This window comes from Spea bombifrons, chromosome 2 (assembly GCF_027358695.1).
Source record: "Spea bombifrons isolate aSpeBom1 chromosome 2, aSpeBom1.2.pri, whole genome shotgun sequence".
Lineage (NCBI taxonomy): Eukaryota > Metazoa > Chordata > Amphibia > Anura > Pelobatidae > Spea > Spea bombifrons.
The window spans coordinates 82,949,093-82,967,803 of NC_071088.1; the positions used below are offsets into that span (position 1 = coordinate 82,949,093).

The window sequence follows — 18,711 nt, forward strand, 5'->3', positions numbered from 1 at the left end:
TTGCCTGGCCCTGCTAAAGGCGATGGCAGCATTGATTCCTTTCTTTAAGCTGCCTTGGCATTGTCAACGTCCTTTGTGGCTGCAGGAGTCAGCCTGTTCTGTAATACTTTGTCTACCAATTAGACTTAACATAATTGTGTTATTAACACGTTAAGTCTGCATGCTTTAAAACCCACAGGACCCTGTATTACAAAACAATGCACTGCTTATTAGAATAAGGTCTGATGCAGTCTCAAGAGAAAGCAACCAATTATAAGAAAATACAAGAGATTTGGGTCCCAAAGAGGGACTGTTCCATTTCAACACATATCTTCATACTGACGGTAGCTATGCCACAGTGGACTATGTCTGCCAGAGGTAATGCAACAGCCTGTCATCTGAAGCTTTAATCAGAGCATTATAATAAATCTCTTCTAAATGATATTTCAATAGCAGAATAACATCCCTGCAAAGTGTCAACGAGAAAAACTATGGACAATATAATGTATTTTGCTCCATACTAGATTGAATCTACACTAGAAACGGGCAAATGCTGTAACAGCACAGATGCCATAGGATTACACTCCCTCTAGTTTACATCAGAAAGTTTGAAGATGAATGCCCTTACTTGATCTCTGGTTTCTGCCTCCTGGCCCTGGATCCCTTGCAGCTGCTTCTCATAGTTTGAGCACATATCACAGCGTCTGCCCAGCTTATTCCCAGCATTCTGTACCTGAAAAAATGCCAAATAGCAAGGTTGGTGAGATTTTGTACAATCTGCCTTGAGTATCCACTGGCAGGTGTACTACGTTGGTTATAGTGGGATTAAAGATGATTAAAGAGTACTACACCCTCATAGTGAAGTGTCACAGACTAAGATTTTAAAAGAATATTCAAAAAGGTCTGCAGAATTGATATGCTATTTTGCCAAATAAGATATGACCATTCCTGTACTTATGCAGTTCCTGGCTCAAAACAAGATTATTCAAAACACTGAAATGATTAAACACACTGGCAAAAGAAGAGCCCAACTGCTTGCTTGGACATTGTTTTCTATAACAGTGATGGTGTATGGAATTAAAGAAATCCGGTTGATTTTGAAAAACTTATGTTTTATGTAAATGTATTTTGTATGTATGTTTCTACACAAAATTATAATGATAATTATATATAAAAAGGAACATTTTAGAAACTAAGACGTTTCTAGTACCAGGTTGATATCAATTCTTCTAGGTAAATTTGCACAAAGTGAGGGTATATGTATGGTTAAATAATTATACCAAGCAGGTGCTAATGATCAACAATTTAATATGTAGATTAAAACACAATCAACTGAAACAGCTGCGTAGGAGGAATAAAACTGGGTGATAAACCCAGTAACAAGGTGAGGTTGCTGAAGACCGTTTAATGTCAAAAGTCATACAACATGGCAAGACTGAGCACAGCAACAAGACACAGGGTAGTTATACTGCACCAGAAGATCCCCCATCGACAGAAATGTCAAGAAAGCCAGGGTGTCCAGCAGCGCCATCAGCTCAGCAACTGTGGGACCCTGGTACACCCATCTACTGTCTGGAGAAGTCTGTCCAGAAGTGGCCTTCAGGGCTGAAACAATGACTAAATGGATGGTGGTCAACCATTTTCATTATCGATTAGTTGGTTGTTTGATTTGTTGGTCTGAATACAGCACACACTATTACTGTAAAGTTAAAGTCTAACTTACTTCAGAGGATCCAAGCTGCTGTAAGGTATATATCAACCCCCCCCCATCCTTCAGTCTGATCCGGTCCCCAGTCTCTTATTCCATCATTAACTACCCCAGTACCTTCATTAATCCTCTCCCACCCTCCGGACAGCAAATAAAACTCCCTGTCCCCCTCCCTCCATTCGGTCTGATCCGATCCAAAGTATCTCACTCTCATCCAATCATTAAATCCTTCCCACTCTCCAGTCTGCAAATAAAATAAACTTTCTTCCCCCCACCCTTTGGTGTGATCTGGACCCAAGTCTCTTGCTCATCCCATCATGAACCGCCTCCCACCCTCTGGTCTGCAAATAAACTTCCCATCCCTCCCTCCCAGCCTTCGGTCTGATCCGGTTCAAAGTCTCTCTCTCTCATGCCCTCATTAACTCCCCAATGACCCTCATTAACCCCCTTACACACTCTGGTCTGCAAATAAAATAAACTTCCTCCCTTCCACACTTTGGTCTGATGCAGTCCAGAGTCTCGCTCTCATCCCATCATTAAATCCCCAGTACCCCCCATTACTCCCCTCCCTCCAGTCTACAAATAAACTCCCCATCTCTCCCTCGCAGCCTTCGGCCTGATCTGGCCCAAAGTCTCTCTCATCCCATCATTAACTCCCCCCTATTCCCATCATTAACCCCCTTCCACACGCCAGCCTGCAAATTAAACTCCCTCTCTTGCACCCAGTCTCTCATCCCATCATTAACTCCAAAATAAACTCCCTTCCACCCTTTGGTCTTATCCGGTCCCAGTCTCTCTCTCTCTCATCCAACCTGATCCCCTTATTAACCCCCTCCGGTCTGCAAGTTAAATAAACTCCCTACCACCCTTCGGTCTGATCCGGTGCCCAGTTCTCATTATTAACTTCCTGGGTCCCCTGTTGCAAGCAACAGTAAAGCATTGTGTGAGTTCCTTGCAAATCAGGGGCTCCATTTCTGCAAATGGAGATGAGGATCTGGTCGGAACTAATGGTTTCAATACTGAGAAATACCGGCAGATAATTATCCATCATGGAATACCACCAAGGAGGCATCTAATTGGCTCTAAATGTATGCCGCAGCATGATAGTGACCCCAAGCATACAGTTAATAAGAACTATCTTCAGGGTAAAGAACAACAAGAGGTCCTGAAAGTGATGTATGGCCCCCACAGAGCCCTGATCTCAACATCGAGTCGATCTGGGATTACATAAAAACAGAGAAACAACCGAGTCTGCTAGAATCCACAGAACAGTAGTTAGTTCTCAGATGTTTGAAACAACCTACCTGCCAAGTTCCTTAAGAAACAAAACTGTGCTAGTGTGCCTAGAAGGATCGATGCTGTTTTGACAGCCAAGGGTAGTCATAGCAAATACTGATTTGATTTAAGATTTTTCTTCTGTTAAATCCTAGAAACAGGCTATTAACATGTCTATTTTTGAAAGCATTCTTACGTTACAGTATTTTTTCCCCACACATATCTAAAACTTTTGTGCACTACTGTATGTGTACATACATACACACACGTTAATGTTTTATGATTTTAATGTATAGTAGGGGGTTGCATTCTCATGTTTACTACGCTGTCTTTGTGAGCAAAAACAACCCTACCAGAGAATTTCCAGCTCACCTCTTTCTGTAATAAATTCCACTCTGTCTCGCTCACAAGTCGATAGCCAGAAGGTGAGACGTATGCACATTCAGTGCTCTGTGTAACACTTGAGAGAAGAGATGCGGTTTCCTCTTGCTCAGGAGTCATGGCTTTTATTGCTTTCTCTTGATCTTTGGTTAACATAAATCCACTTGGCATTTGCAGTGATCCAAGGGAAGAAGTGTCAAAGTTCTCAGTTGTAGAGTCTGCTCCAACCAGTGGCCCAAAATCAGATTCCTCCAGGTTTCCAGCTGATTTTGCTTTGTTGTTAAATCCCAATGTTTTTGCTTGCAATGGCCCAGAAGTCCCTAAGCTGTCAGTTGACTGAGCTCTTCGAAGTCCATCTTTAAATAAGTCTTCTTGTTTAAAAGACTCCCCTTCATGCAGGACTATGTCTGCATCTAAGGAATGAATTGAGCCATGCGTACTATTCAAAAGGTCCTTAAAAAAAAAGGAAAAGCTGAATTAGCTGAAGAAACGGCAATACATACAATGTTTAGAAAGGAAAAACAAAGTTATGGTTGTGTTTTCAAGAGCAGCCTTTTATATGTATTTGCTCTGGATTAATTATGCAAAAGAATAATTCTTGCATTGATGCTTTTTTGTGTATTTCATCATTGTAGCTCCCAAAATAAAGAATACAGCTAAAAGTTATTTTTTTTTGCATTCCTTATGTTTCAATTCATTCTCTTTTCTTTTTAGAATTATAACAAACGCAAACTCAACACAACCAAAAATCAACCTCTTTATTTTGCAGGTTTGGAAGGGAATCATCCTGGGAGGATACTCCTAGTGATTTCAGATTCTCTGCCCCTCTTCTTTGTTTCCTTTCTTTTCTTCTCATTCGTTGCTCATCTTCATGCTAAAAAAATAAAAAAATATGAAAAACGACCAATACACCTAATCATATTACATTTTATGGTACTCATGCCGCATATTAAAGAACCAGTACACTTCTAAAACACTGGCTTCTCTGATAGAAGCCAAGGTCATTTTTCATCTTAAATCTGAAAATTCTATTGGATCTACTGAGCTGATGGGCTGCAGAAGCATCCTGGTGATGTCAGAGCACCAGTTGAGACATGCTGCTAAAAGAGCTCTCTTCTCATCCTGCTCCTGCAGTGAGGATTGCTCTGATTGCCCCACAAACAGTAGAGGGGATATAGTTAAGATCCCCTCTCACAACCCTGGTTAACAAAACATGTAACTGAAAGTGCTTCCAGAATACAAAGCTGACTTCTCAAAATAAGGAGGGGAGACTTTATAATAAATAAGGACTATACAGCCCTCTAAATATGTTCCTTCGAACCTGGTCTTTCCTCTTCCTCTCTTCTACTTGACGCAGTTGCTCTGTGGTCAAGACGGATTCCATGCGCTTCATGTCCTGCATCATCAGTCGCTGAGACTCCAGGAACTGGTCGTTTGCTTTCTGCCATGTATGTTTCAGCTGGTTGTGCTGCTGCCTCTCCTCCTCCAGAAGATGGCAAACTGAACGAACAGAACAGAAACACCTGTAACTATGGCGCAACTTGCACCTGTTTACTTTGAGTTGTCATTGAGCATAACCTATAGCTAGCATTAAAAGGTGTGATTACATTGCTTCTCTGGCCCCTATAACCACTTTGTCTACAACAGAACCCTATGAGTTGCCTTAGAAAAGAACAATTTTTCCTTGTAATGCTCATTACGCATGTTAAGCACTGGGTTGTGATGTCATATCCCCATCCTCTACCTCAGCAGGTTATATGTTGAAGAAGAGGTAATGCGAAACATGGTAATTGGGCCAATTCCAAAAAGAGATCCCTAATCTATCCAACCAGCCCATTGAGCAGCAGTAGAATATAGAGCCCAATCTCTCAATATAGCTACCTTTTCTAGACCATAATACATACCTGAACAGCAATGTGGTGTATACTTGATATTTGATAGTTCCTCAGCTACTCAAATGCATGGCCAGCCTTTTTTGTACCAAAATTATACCATAGTATATTGATGTAATGAAATAATTCACATGTACAGTCAGTGCTAAATGCATTCCAATACAAATTACCTTCATGTAGTTCTTTCCTCAATTTTTCAGCATCTTCCTGGAGTACAGATTTTTGTGTATTAAGAACTGCTACATACATTTCTAGATCAGTCCGACAAGACTTCTCAGCTTCAAGATAATGATTCATCTCTTTAACCTGGCAAACAAACAAAATATGTAAATCAACAAATAGTGCAAGTTATCACAAGAAACAGATTGTGCTTATTGAGACTTCTCTTTTCCCTGCTATTACCTCAGTGGCACAACACGTGAGAGACAGACTCCTGCCTCCTAGGAAGAGAGGACTCAAAGAAAAACGTACAAACAGCCCCCCACCCCTCAAGGCCTTCTCAATGGATAAAAAGGAAAGCTTGAGGAAAAGTAAAGCACAACAGGCTACTGCAAAAAAGTGACAAGGTTTATTATTGAAAAACAAAAAGGGAGGGGAGAAGAACTGTGCCACCAAGGTAATATCGGGGAAAAGATAATTATTTGTAAGTAGACTGTCTCCCTGCCAACCATGGCGGCACAAAACATGAGATTTAAAAGACTAAAAAAAAAAAGGGATGAGAAACACAAAAATGCATTTATGAGAATCAGACATTGCCATAAACACAACAGCCTTCTACCGAAAGACAGTTCTTTCTTACCAATAATTTCATTTCCTGGCGCCAAACGGCAGCATACAGATAAGATGTAGGAAGCAAGATAAACTAGGGTTAGAACGCTTCACCACTGCCTGTAAAACCTTACAAGCAAAAGCAGCCCCCTCAGAGGAAAAGGACATTAAGCCTATAATACTCAGAGAACGTATGGAGAGGTGACCATGTGGCGTCTCTACAGATCCGAATGAGGAGAAGCCTTTTCAGCCCAGGTAATAGCCATGGTTCTTGTGGAATGGGCGGTAATTCCAAACGGAGGAGGAAGATAAGACTGTTTTTGTCTCTAACCCATCCAGAGATTGAAAAAAATGTGTTTAGGGGGCAGAGGTGCTGCAGCGGTGGTACAGACAAGCTGCCTGGGGGCAAAGTCAGCACTGTGGGATATGTTGTTTGTGAAGCTGGGGTGCCCCAGGGGAATTGTCGCACCAAGGGCCTGTGTTTTCTAGTTACGCCCCTCATTTGCCATGTGGGCACATGAGCTTGCCCACGCAATAAAATATATGGGGCTGGCATCCAAATATGTCCAGGGCTGCTTTTCATTCCCAGTCCAGCCCTGGTGAAGACTCTTGGAACGGATGAAAGTCAGAATGTAAGAGCTCGTAACACGAAGTAGAGTATAGAGTGAACACTTGGACCATCAAATCTTAAAAATTGTCTGTGAAAGAGCTGAAGAAAAATGATGTGCATTTTATATCTAGGGACCCCATGAAATCTCCTCTTTGTAAAAGATTTGCCACTGATGAATGGGACTCCATGAAGTCTTCCCTTTTTTTTTACCATCGTGTTTACTGAAGACAGGTTGAGGATATGAAGCAAGGCTCTGTTTGGTTTTTGAACTAAAATATCCTGGAGTAAGTGCCTATCTGCAAAGGAACTGGTTCTATAAAAACACTCACTTTTTTAATTTCAGCACTTTGGACACGAGAGCAGACTGGTAAATAGAACAGTTTTGGAGGTTGGTAAAAATAGAATTGGTATCCTTCTGTACGTGGGCAAAGCATTCCTCTGTCTCCAGTAGAAAGGGACCATTGATGTTGAAAACGAGGACAACCTTCCTCCGGTAGCCGGAAGTCAGAACTTTATCACTTCTTTTCTATAAGAGGAGCAGAAGAGACAGAATTTCTTACCGTAAATGTCTTTTCCCCCACACCAAGGGGCAGTATACCCTTGGGTTTCTTCCTTGCTCCTTCGGGCAGGACAGGAAACTGAAAGAAAAAGGAAGTTGAGTAAACTTCCCTCACAAAACTGCCCCCTTCCAGAACAAAATGTATTTATTGGAGAGGAAATCAAGTGCTGCCACTTGGTGTCGTGGAAAAGAAATTTACGGCAATACATTTTGTCTTTCCCCTTTCCCAAACGGCAAGATACCAGGATGTTTTTAGCCTGTAATGTTTTGCGAAGGTTTGTAGAGATGACTTTGGTGGTTTTACAGATCTGGTCAGGCGAGGCAGACGCAGCTCTACTAGAATGGGCCGTAATAGAGAATGGAGGAGAGAGCACTTCCAAGCCATAGGATAGTTTAATAGTACCTTTTAACCGTCGAGAAATGGACAACCCATTTTTGGTACCAAAACACAGGACAAAGATCAGATTTTCGAAACTAAAGTCCTATCCAAAAAACAGACATTTACATTCAAGAAGTGAATTTTTTTCTCTGATGGAGAAACAGCATTTGGACAGATGAGAGGCAACACAACTTCCTTGCAGAGGGGATCCAAAGGTGAACACCATTCGGAAAACACTTCACCATATCCTGTCATAAATGATGGAAGTAGACGGCTTAAGAACTTCAATGAGATCAGGTAAGAACTGTTTAACTATACTCCATTCAGCAGCCATGCCGTCAGCTGCCATGATCTAATACTTTGAGGGAAACTTCAGTATGTTCTAATATGTCCAAAATCTTCCCCAATGAAGATCGGTGAACCAGGCTCTCCAGGGCCAGAATGGCATTACGATAAAGACTCTTGATTTCTCCTCCCGAATCTTTCAAAGAAGCTGGGGAATCAGAGGATCAGGACGAAAGACACGAATGTCTGGTTCATCTCCTGCCCTTAAAGAACCCAACCAGGGAAGCTTGAAATTTCTTTGGTAGGCATGAGATCGATTTCTAACATTCCAAATTTGTGGGTAATTTCTGCCAAAAGTCTGTTGGCTGAACTCCCAAAGGTAAAACCTAAGGTCTTTTTAGTGGCGAAAACAAGGTGCTCTACACTGGTGGGTTGTAACATTCATTCATCTGTACAGCCCTGATCAATCTGGGTGTATCCTCTACAGAAAAAAGCAGACAAGTCATCAACAATTTCACCTTCTTCTGAGGATAATATGCAACTTCCTGGATATCCGAGAATTCCTCAATTTACATTTTACAGACACCGTAAGCTGAGGGGTTAGAAGGGACTTGCAAAGGCTGAATGTAAATTAGACTTAATATAAATTGGACAGATTTTTAGTCTAGCCATTAGGCAAGAGCTAATTACAGGAGGAACAAATCAAATGGTTTGATTAGGAATAGGCTCCTGAGGAAGATCATTACAGGTGGACATCTTGAAAGAATTTTAAAAAGCCCTTAATAAAATACATTAGACCTAGTGTATTAATAGCCCAGAACATAATATAAAACAGGAAACTTGTTACCATGAGGAGCTGTACCAAAACACAATGGCAGGGAGCACTCAATTCACCCAAACAGTATAGTGCTTTAGGGATAACTGTTCGGCTTTAAGATTTGAATTTTGCGCCAAAACTTGTGACATCATAACCATGCATGACAGCGCATGTGCCTGAACTCCGTCAAACATCATAAAGATGGTGGATGTCTTTGGCAGTTTCCCTTAGGAGGCTGCAACAAATGGGAGCTGAACCTGTCCTGGAGTCTACAGGTAGAACTCAGGGTGCCTGCCCGAATAGGAGTCACCTCTGCGGACCTACAAGCCGAACAACTCTGGTAAGTACCTGAAAGAAAAAACTGTGACCTGCCCCTGCCAAGGACAGGAAAATACTGGGGAGTTTCTGTTGCCTGCTGAATTTATACTGGTGGAAGCGGGCGTGGGAAGTATACTTAACTTTTTTTCCCCCCAGTTTCCTGTCCTGCCCTAAGGAGCAAGGAAGAAAACCCTAGGGTATACTGCTGCTCGGTAGAAGGGGAAAGTTGGAATTCTATGACTTTTTGTTGTAAGGGATGGTCTTTTGTCATTGGACAACCATTCAATTAGATTATCTAAATGGGAACCAAAGAACCTGCCTTCTTCAAAAGGAATAGAAAAAAGGCTGTGCTTAGAGGTCGAACCCCCAGACCAAAATTTTAACCATAGGGCATTTCTAGCAACAGTAGAAAGCCCCATGAATCTGGCTGCCGGGCAAGTAGCTTCTGAGGCATCACAGAGAAACTCATTGGCTGGTCAGGGCCGGCCCAAGGCAAAATGCCGCCTGGGGCGAATTTTAAAATGCCGCCCCCCATATCTACCCTTCCTCTGCCTCCGTCCCTGCCGCCCCCCCACATCTACCCTTCCTCTCCCTCCGTCCCTGCCGCCCTCTCACATCTACCCTTCCTCTCCCTCCGTCCCTTCCGCCCTCCACCTTATCTACCCTTCCTCTCCCTCCCTCCCTATTATCTACCCTTACCCCCCCTCCCCCTTGTACTTACCTTTCAGCAGTCCTGCGGCGAGTCTCCCTGTTCGGTCTCGGGGCTGGCTTGTAATGCTGAGCCGGAAATGAGGTAATCTTCCAGCACTCAGCATTACATGCCGGCACCGAGACCGAACAGGGAGACTCGCCGCAGAGGAGAGAGAGAGGGGCGCCGAGCGGGTACTGACAGCTTGGTAAGCGAAAACCACTCGGCGCGCCTTTCTCTCTCTTTCGCTTAAAAAAAAAAAAAAAGGGCTTGGGGCGGCAAAGTGCAGCCCCTTCAAAAGTGCCGCCTGGAGCGGTTGCCCCACTTGGCTCCATTGTCGGGCCGGCCCTGTGGCCGGTCTAATATTTTCTAGGAGTTTAGAAATCAGATCCTTTGGACCTTGTGAGCACAAAACTTCCTCTGTCCTCCTAATGCAAGGTAAGCTCTTCTAAGAGCACAGTCTGCCTTTTCTGGCCATGAAGAAGAATCTTCTAAAGACACAGGAGTACATTTTCCCAAGCGAGACACTATGGTATCAAGAGTAAAAGGTGTTTCTAAAATTTTAGTGTTTTTACTTTTTAACAAAGATAGATATAAAAGGCTTTGAAATAAGCTTTATCTGGAAACTTCCATTCCATTTGCATCGCTGCTTTAAAAACAAGATTTAAAGAAAATGATTATGAATGATAAAGGAGTTACACTGAATCAATGTCTCCTCCTACCCCATTACAGATTTAACAGCCTTAATTAAAATGGCTAGATGCTCAGTTATTTCTCCTTGATCAGAGAGTGACCTATATTCGCTCATTTTAACACTAGCATAATCAGAGGATATTTCCACATTTTACCAGGAACCCTCTGACTGGAGAAGGCTGAACCAACTAGTGGATATCTGCAAAGACCTGTTAGAAATTTGACTTAAACCATTTTTTTTTAAAAAAATTCAAGCATATGATATGATGTTGACAAGAGTCAACAATTCATTTTAGCCAAAACTTTTCATTTTGTTTCTGGTAAAGGATCAGAAGGATCATTACAGGCTGATATCCTGCAAATAATGAAGAGTATAATACATTAGACCTAGTGTACAAAAACAATGCTGATTTGAAAATGAAAACAGGTGCCTCTTTAAGGCTTCAAGAGCTGTGCCTATCTCAATGGCAGGGAGCACCTAGACCACCCAGAAACAGTTACGGCACTGCTGGGAGGAGATAACAGCTAAAACTGGAGTGGTTCCACGTGCGCCAGTGCCCAAGGGATGACATATCTTGATGCTGTCATACTCCCTAAAAGTGCCATAGCTGTCCGGAAGGTTGGTCTCTTTCAAAAGTGAATCTGACGTATAAGCTCTGTCAGTTTGTCTTTTGCTTGTCCTAAGGTTAAAAAAAAAAAAAAAAGACCCCCCCCCCCCACCAGACGAGTTGACAATGAAGCACAGGTAGGTAATACGCCTGGAGGGAACGAGATTAGATTTTTCCCAGTTCCCCAGCCATCCTAGTTTCTAAAGAACGAAGATGGTGATGATCGTGCTGAGAACTTGCATGCAGGAGTCGTCTAGGTAAGGATTGACATATATACCTAGACTCCTGATATGGCTTGCTACCACAGAAATTATTTTCATGAATAGTCTTTGCGCAGCCACCAGGCCAAATGGAAGGGCTTAAAACTGAAAACGATTAACATTGGATTAACTGGGGTATCCAGTGTTTGCCACCAGCAGCCTAACAAAGTTTCCAATTAAGCCCCAAACAGGACTTCCCCTGAGAAAGGATCAATCTGACAGTGTCAGTTCTCCAACCCCTAAGCCATAGCGCTCTTCTAGCTGCGAAAGCAACAGCCAATCTGACTGCAGAAATGTTTTTTTTTTAAGATGCTTTCTCTGGGAGCTTTGGCTGCCAGGCTGCCTTACAATCTGAGCTAGTCAGGCTCTAACAGCTCTGGATACATAGGCAATTTTCCCAAGGGAATTTTGGACTAAGTGACGTGGTAGTGGGCAGAAGTGCCAGGTTGACGGTATTATGGGGACACCAATAACCAGGTCAGGGAACCCGAGTAGATACCGTGGATGAAAGCAATGGAGCCGAAGCAGACACCAGGGACTTATGATACACCAAAACTAGAGCACTGCAAACCTGCACAGGAGGTAGGAAATCCTTTTTGGCTTTTTTTTGTGAATTGCAGCATCTGGCAATACTGATCAGCCTGACCAGGGGCTATAAGGTCCATGATTACCACCAAACTAGAGGTCTTAGCCAACACACAGACCCAGCCTAGGGTGTGAAAAAATAAACTGAGCAACAGTCTGAGTCCTTGAGGAGGTGGGGCAGCTAATTGTAACGTGTTTGTTTGTTTGGTTTTTTTTGTTTTTTTTTTTGAGCCCTTAAAATGGTTTCAGTTCTGAAACCTCTTAGAGGATATCCACTGGGTATCTGCTGACCAAGTCCCCTTCACTCTGTGTTATCAGTGATCTGTGATGTAGGGAGAATACAACAAAGGTGTAAAGCCTACATGACAGCTACAGACTGCCCTTCATGTATGTTACAGTGTATGTTTAGTTTGGCAACCTTTGATGCCTCCAGCTCTTTTATTTTCTCCTCGGCTTCTGTCAGTTTTTCATTCAAAGCCCCAATCTCCTTCTCCATGGGCATTACAACTGAACGAAGCTTCTCTGCATCCTCCTGGGCCTAAAAACAAAAAACATTGTTAGTATCATGAAAACCAGATTCAGACTGAGCATGTAAGGCTATAATTATTTAAACCAGATAGATCAATGCGTATAAGGGGACTAGCAATTCATGTATTGGTTGTTTAGCCACTGACTGAATACAAAATGTTGTCCAAGCTCTGCTTGTGTTGGTGTGAATGTGCCTTTGCTCTACCAATAGAAGGACTTATGCCATTTTGCTCCTGTTTGATAGTACAGACCATATGTACTGGAAGCATTAGTATCAGTATGTTGGCAGTCATGTATCCTCCACACCTTTTGCTGAAGGCCAACTACCACTGTATGCTGCTTAAATCTTAAACAAGGACTGATTTAAGATCCACGTCTTACATCAAAAAAAAAAGGAAAACTAGATGGCCAAAACGGCTCCCATCTGCCATCAAATTCTGTGTTTCTGTTTCTAATACTCTTAGTAATGTCATTCAGATTCTAATCTCACTGGAGAGAACCAAATTTTTGATCAGGAGCCTCCCCACAGACAAGTCACTGCAGCTAAGGCAGCTTAGCACACTGGAGAAGATGTAATGTAATTATTTCTAACTCTGTTCATGATACCCTAATCTGTACGTACAGTTTTAATAAAATGAGTTTCAAAAAGGTCAAACCTATATGGTGGGGCTGACCTTTTAACTGGCATTTAAACTATTTAGTCTCAAGACAGCTAATGGCAATCTATGAACGTGATGTATTCTCATTCAGCAAACCTTTTTCATATCATTCTCTAGATTCTCCTCTTGTTGACCTTCTGACAGCCGTCTCCTGAGCTCTGCAATCTCTCTCTCGACAGATTCACGGTACTGACCCCACTGAGCACGCTCTTGCTCCAGCCGATGATGGAACTGGAGTTCGTAGTCACGTATGGTCTCTAAAAGCAAATTTGGTGAAAGAAGGGTTAATTCGCTAAAGCTAGAGTTGGTAAGACAGTTGTGGTTTCAACTTCCTGAATTCACTATACTTTATAACAGGTCAGCCCCTGCAAATTTCTATGCAAGAGCTGGCCCTGTGTAACGCATATGTGACTATCAAGACATCTAACATATTTAAACATGCCGTATACAGGGCCATGGAAGTCACTGGGGTTAGCTTTTATAATGCAAAGCGAGATGACTATTGGAAATATCCAGCATTTATTCACTAAATACTTACTCCTGTTCATTCTAGATAAAAAAAAAGATGCACAGCAAGGTTTGGTAGGTAATATTTATGCCGCTTGCTTCTACCTTTCCCTAAATTCACAAGTTGCTTAATTACAATGAATTCTATACATATACTCTTATGTAGTGATGTGCCCATCTCCCACTCTGCATAATCACACACATTACTCTCCGCCCAATTTAACCCCTTAATGACAAAGCCCGTACGTGTACGGGCTCAAAATACATTGTTTTTAATGGGTTTAGGGACCGCCCATTGTCCTTTAGGGGTTAAAATTGTACGTAAACGATTAATCTTTAATATTCGCCACATCCATATTCCATTTTGTACACTCTTTTCTACCCAAACATCTTGCCATGCGCACCTTTCATGATTGCTTGAAGGGATGCAACTTCTTCCTGCCATTGTTTCTTCACTTCATCAATAGCTTCCTGCTTGGTGGTCTCCGACACAGTGGCTATTGCCTTGATGTTCTCAATGTCTGCCCGTGCTTGTGATAGTTGAACATTTAGCAGCGCGATCTCTTCTTGGGCAGCCTGTACAGCAGCATGCTGGCGTTTTAGGTCCACTGCAAGGAAAAGAACCAGATGGGTGAACAAAAGGTTTGACCAGAAATGACACAATTACACATGGTCATTAAAGTTTCTCTCATGAAACCATCATGCAGCAGCGTCACAATCTAAATTACAAAAAATATAATTCATGTTTAATTTACTGGTCCCTTGCAATTTTGGAGGTAGACAGCAGAGGCCTAAAGGGCTGGCGATGATTTCAGCACCTTTCCTCTTGATTCCTTCTGCACTAGGACTACCCTCAACATTTATTTATTCAGTCGATGAGTTAGAGGTTTTAATAAATTATACACAAGACAACACATTATTATTATTAGTATAGGTTGTGCAAATGAATAAAAAAAAATTCCAGTTATGCGTTCGCCTGTCCTGATTTTTGAACATATTTGAGGTGGATTGGAGCAAAGTTGAGAGTTTGGTAGATTGTTAAAGAGTACAAGAGACTAAAGGCTTTATAAAAGGTTATGTAGTTTTTCATGTTTTTGAAGGACAGGTTTACAGGACAGTTTTGTTTGTTTGATCCCCCCACATGTACAGCTAAATCAGCAACATTTTGTTTAGGTGCCCTTACACATTGAATGATGCATTATACAGGGACAACACAGCCCTTTACATGGGGGGAACCTACCAATGTTTTCCCTTAATAATGAATAGCGAAGTAAATCAGTCTAAAGCAAACTCACCAGTGCTAATATCAGCCATTTGGAGCTCTTAGCCCCTTAAGCTTTGTCTACATTACTTCTAACTAGGGCTGCAACTAACGATTATTTTAATAATCGATTAGCTGGCCGATTATTTTTTCAATTTAAAATAATGTAATAAAAAACAGTTTACACTTTCATTTCTTTATTGCAATGGCCTCTCTCTATTCACCTTCTTATTTTACTGACATAATAATAAAAGCTACAAGAACCCAAACACTGTTTCTCAAAGTAGGTTTTAATACAAAGTTATGAGTAAATATTAATTCATATGTTAACTATTTTTCATATTTAATAAAAACTTTGAGAAAAAAGCCTTGTTAAATTTTTTTTTATTTACCAAACTGCCCCCAGTTATGCACATCTGACCCCCAGCTTGCCACTCTGCCCCCATGTATGCCTTATACCTCTTATATGCCAGAGATTCCACTGTGCCCCCTGATATGCCACTGTGCCCCCGATATGCCTTATACTCCTTATATGCAACTGAGCCCCCTGATATACCTTTTACCCCCAGATATGTTTTATGCCCCCCTGATATGCCTAATATCGATATGCCTTATACCCCCTATATGCCCTGAAATTCATAATACCCCCCATACACCACTATAACTCACCCATACACCACTCTGGCTGCAGTGAAAGTGCCTGTCAGTAACGGAGGTTCACAAAATACCAGGGAGTCGGGAGAGAGGCAGAGCAGTGTATGGGAGAGGGAGGAGTCAGAGGGGTGTATGGGAGAGGGGAGAGAGACGGAAGTGAGAGACCCCAGTGTTGCGGGGGATCTGGATTCTAGTGTTATAATCTGATCTCTGTTTGAGGTCGGATTATATAAGGAGAGGAGTTTTTCAGAGCATTTGCTCTGAAAAAAACCTCTTTTTTATAATCGATAAAAATCGATTCGATTAATCGATAATGAAAATCGTTGACAACGATTTTCATTATCGATTTTATCGATTAGTTGTTTCAGCCCTACTTCTAACAGCTTACCAGTTCATTAACGAGGGACCAGACTGAGACGACAAGGTGGCTTTGGCCCATTACATAAGTGTGAATGATGGCTGGATATAAAAGAGGGCGCAGGTTATGTTTTTATGCTTATGCAGCATGTGGTCAGGCATATCCAGCCATTGGCAGCACAAAGTATCACTCGGATGGAGCAATGTCCACTGGGCATTTGCCCAGAATGCCAGATGGCTAGTCTAGGACTGTATTAATGTACCCCTTGTATGATTAACTCTTCACATCACCATAAGCCGACAGAGGGAATAAAAAAAAAAAAAAACAATTAAAAACTTATAGTGGGAAGCGTCATGTAAACAGAGTGTTGTCCTAAGTTCAAAGTCCATTTCTATTTAGTGGCTCAAGTACAAGAAAAGGATGTACTCATAAGTGTTATCACTTAATCACAAAAACTAAAAAGGTAAAGCAATTAGTCGTCAACCTCACAATAAGGACATAAAAAAAAACCAAACAAAAAAAAAAACGCAGTATAGCCTTCAGTGTACAGCTGACAACATCCTTCCAGAATATATTAGAGGACAATCATTTAGTTCACAAATGCGCATGAGCTAACTCTGCTAATCACACACAACTATATGGCAAATGCAGGAAGCGAGAGATAACCCCAAGGGAAATTCAATCTTTATTTTTATTCTGACTTGCACTTTGTTATCATCTGTTAGAGGAAACAGCTTTATAAATGTCTGCGTCAGCTCTATTTTTATTATCACGCTGAATCAAAGCAGACTTTAAAAGCAGAAAATGAGATTGTAGCTGAATGTGATCAGCTTGGTTACCTTCATATATCATATACTGTTCTATGAAGCCCAGCTAGTTCAACTTTGGGTCTCAGTGTCATTTGACATATTTCACTATAACCCTCAAAGTCATAGTGATGTATTGTACTTCTACTAATCTACATTTATGATGGCTTCACTTCCTCTTCTGTTTACAGCATCAGATAACAGGACCCACCACTGCATAAACTGCAAAAGCTGGCCTGAACCTCCACCCTTCTTAGCTCCCGTATATTGCTTGCACTACTGTGTGGGTTTCCAAAATGCTGATCAAGCCCAATGGGCATTCTATACATATCTATTTATTATACATACCAGATATATCCATATAGTCTGTCGCTTCCTTTAGAACTGTACCCATAGACTTCAGCGCAATACCGAAGTCTGGATGCCTTTGCATGAATTGATAAATAGACTTAAAAACATAACTATCAGAGCGGCTTTTAAATGTACACTCCAGTGCCCATGTACACTTAATTGCATATGGTACTGTTACATTGTAATTAATGTTTTATTCACTCAAAGGCATAAGAGGATTCATCAGAATCCTGTCTATACATTTCACCATGCCAAGCTCATTTGTCTTGCAAAGCCATCCCACAGGACCTGTCTTCATCCACATACATGACTCCCACATCAGGTCAGCTCCGGTGGATTTCCGGAGGGTATACCGAGATTCTCTGTGTGCATGCCATGATTTCAATAGGAGTACTGACCTGCCAGTGGATGGGGAGTTATGCAGCACCATTTTTCAAGTAAAAAGGTTTTACAAAGTCATTTTAAAAGTCCTCACAAAATACTTAAATATTCATTTGTGTATGGTGAGGGTGTTTGGGGCAGTAGAGTGCACATTTACCCGTAGAATTTTTCAGCAGGGCTTACCTTAGATCCAGTTAAATTCAGCCATTATGGATGTTAAATATATTTATTGTGCCCAGACGCAACAAAAAGGGTAAAATGCACCAGGTTACCTTCTTTTGCCAAGTACAACTCTTTGAATTTTGCTCTCTTCTGATTAAATTCCTGTTCAAGTTGTTGTTTAGTCCGAAGAAACTCTGCATTATTTCTCTCCAGTTCGGCGACCCGCTGCTGGAGAGCAGACACTATGGTGACAGACAAAAGGCTTACGTTTAGAAGGCACATTAAAATCAAATACATTCTGCATCATTGTTATACATATTAACATTCATACCATCAATACACCAAGAACAGTCTAAGAGGTCATCTAAATTAATCCTTCCCATCGAGTCGCATAAAATAAAAACACAGCAATAAGCTTTTCCTCAGAAAACCACCAGTCATCAAGACAAAGCTACATGTAATCTAGTAGAGGATGTTATAAAAAGCCATGTATGTGAAGACTTCCAATGATGGCTGAACATAGTAGCATCTTGCTGAGCAAGCCCCTATATTTTTGCATTCAATATTTTGAACATGCTACCACTCGTAAATCAACTTAATAGGAAGTCCTATCGGGAGAAGAAAGTCCTTGAGCTGGTTGGCATGGACAAAAACCTGGTTTTAGCACATTTTGTTTCAATAAAGTTGATGAGGAAGTCTGTCCTTCCTTAGGCTTTCATTGGTCAAAGAGTTTGCCCGGATGATTAAGACTAAGCCATTCTATTGTTTATCACAGCCAGTATTACAAGAGGGTCTACTCAGTAGAGTTGGCAGGAAGGTCTGAAAAAAAAGAGTTGTGGTTTAAGGTCCTCATTTCAATATTAAATTATGAAGGGCCAATGCTGGCGGGTTTCTCCAGCAAGAAGGGCTGAGGTCGCCCTGTATAAATGCATAATTTAATTAAATGAGACTTGGAAATCTCACTGATTTAACTAGGCTTTGATGGTATGGTGAATAGACCGAAACCAGTCAGGGCGTTTGTCTAGCGGACTGTGCTAAGGTAACATCTAGGACACACAAATAGCTAATTTACACTGGCCTAGAAACATTATGCAAAAAGATTAAAAAAAGCTGCTACTTGTAATAATTGTTTGGTCTGAGTTTCCCTTCAAGAAATAACTTTGGACTCTAAGTTAACCTGTATGGGGGGGGTACTTGCCTTAAAGAGAAGCTGCAGCACCATGGCCCTGTTATTGCCCC

General features: G+C 41.5%; 1 protein-coding gene across 2 annotated transcripts in view; it reads right to left on the reverse strand.

Annotated features, from left to right (window-relative positions):
• RABEP1 (rabaptin, RAB GTPase binding effector protein 1) overlaps nucleotides 1-18,711 on the reverse strand; it is a 34,276-nt gene that overhangs the window by 8,684 nt on the left and 6,881 nt on the right. Inside the window, exons 2-11 of one of the 2 annotated variants that reach the window (XM_053454960.1) lie at nucleotides 17,583-17,714; nucleotides 13,904-14,107; nucleotides 13,089-13,249; nucleotides 12,224-12,343; nucleotides 7,174-7,251; nucleotides 5,406-5,541; nucleotides 4,665-4,843; nucleotides 4,098-4,217; nucleotides 3,335-3,796; nucleotides 608-712 (exon numbers count right to left, since the gene is read on the reverse strand). In XM_053454960.1, the coding sequence (XP_053310935.1) occupies nucleotides 608-712; nucleotides 3,335-3,796; nucleotides 4,098-4,217; nucleotides 4,665-4,843; nucleotides 5,406-5,541; nucleotides 7,174-7,251; nucleotides 12,224-12,343; nucleotides 13,089-13,249; nucleotides 13,904-14,107; nucleotides 17,583-17,714 (1,697 nt within the window). The remainder of the gene's footprint in view (nucleotides 1-607; nucleotides 713-3,334; nucleotides 3,797-4,097; nucleotides 4,218-4,664; nucleotides 4,844-5,405; nucleotides 5,542-7,173; nucleotides 7,252-12,223; nucleotides 12,344-13,088; nucleotides 13,250-13,903; nucleotides 14,108-17,582; nucleotides 17,715-18,711) is intronic. The other variant, XM_053454961.1, reaches the window with a different exon arrangement.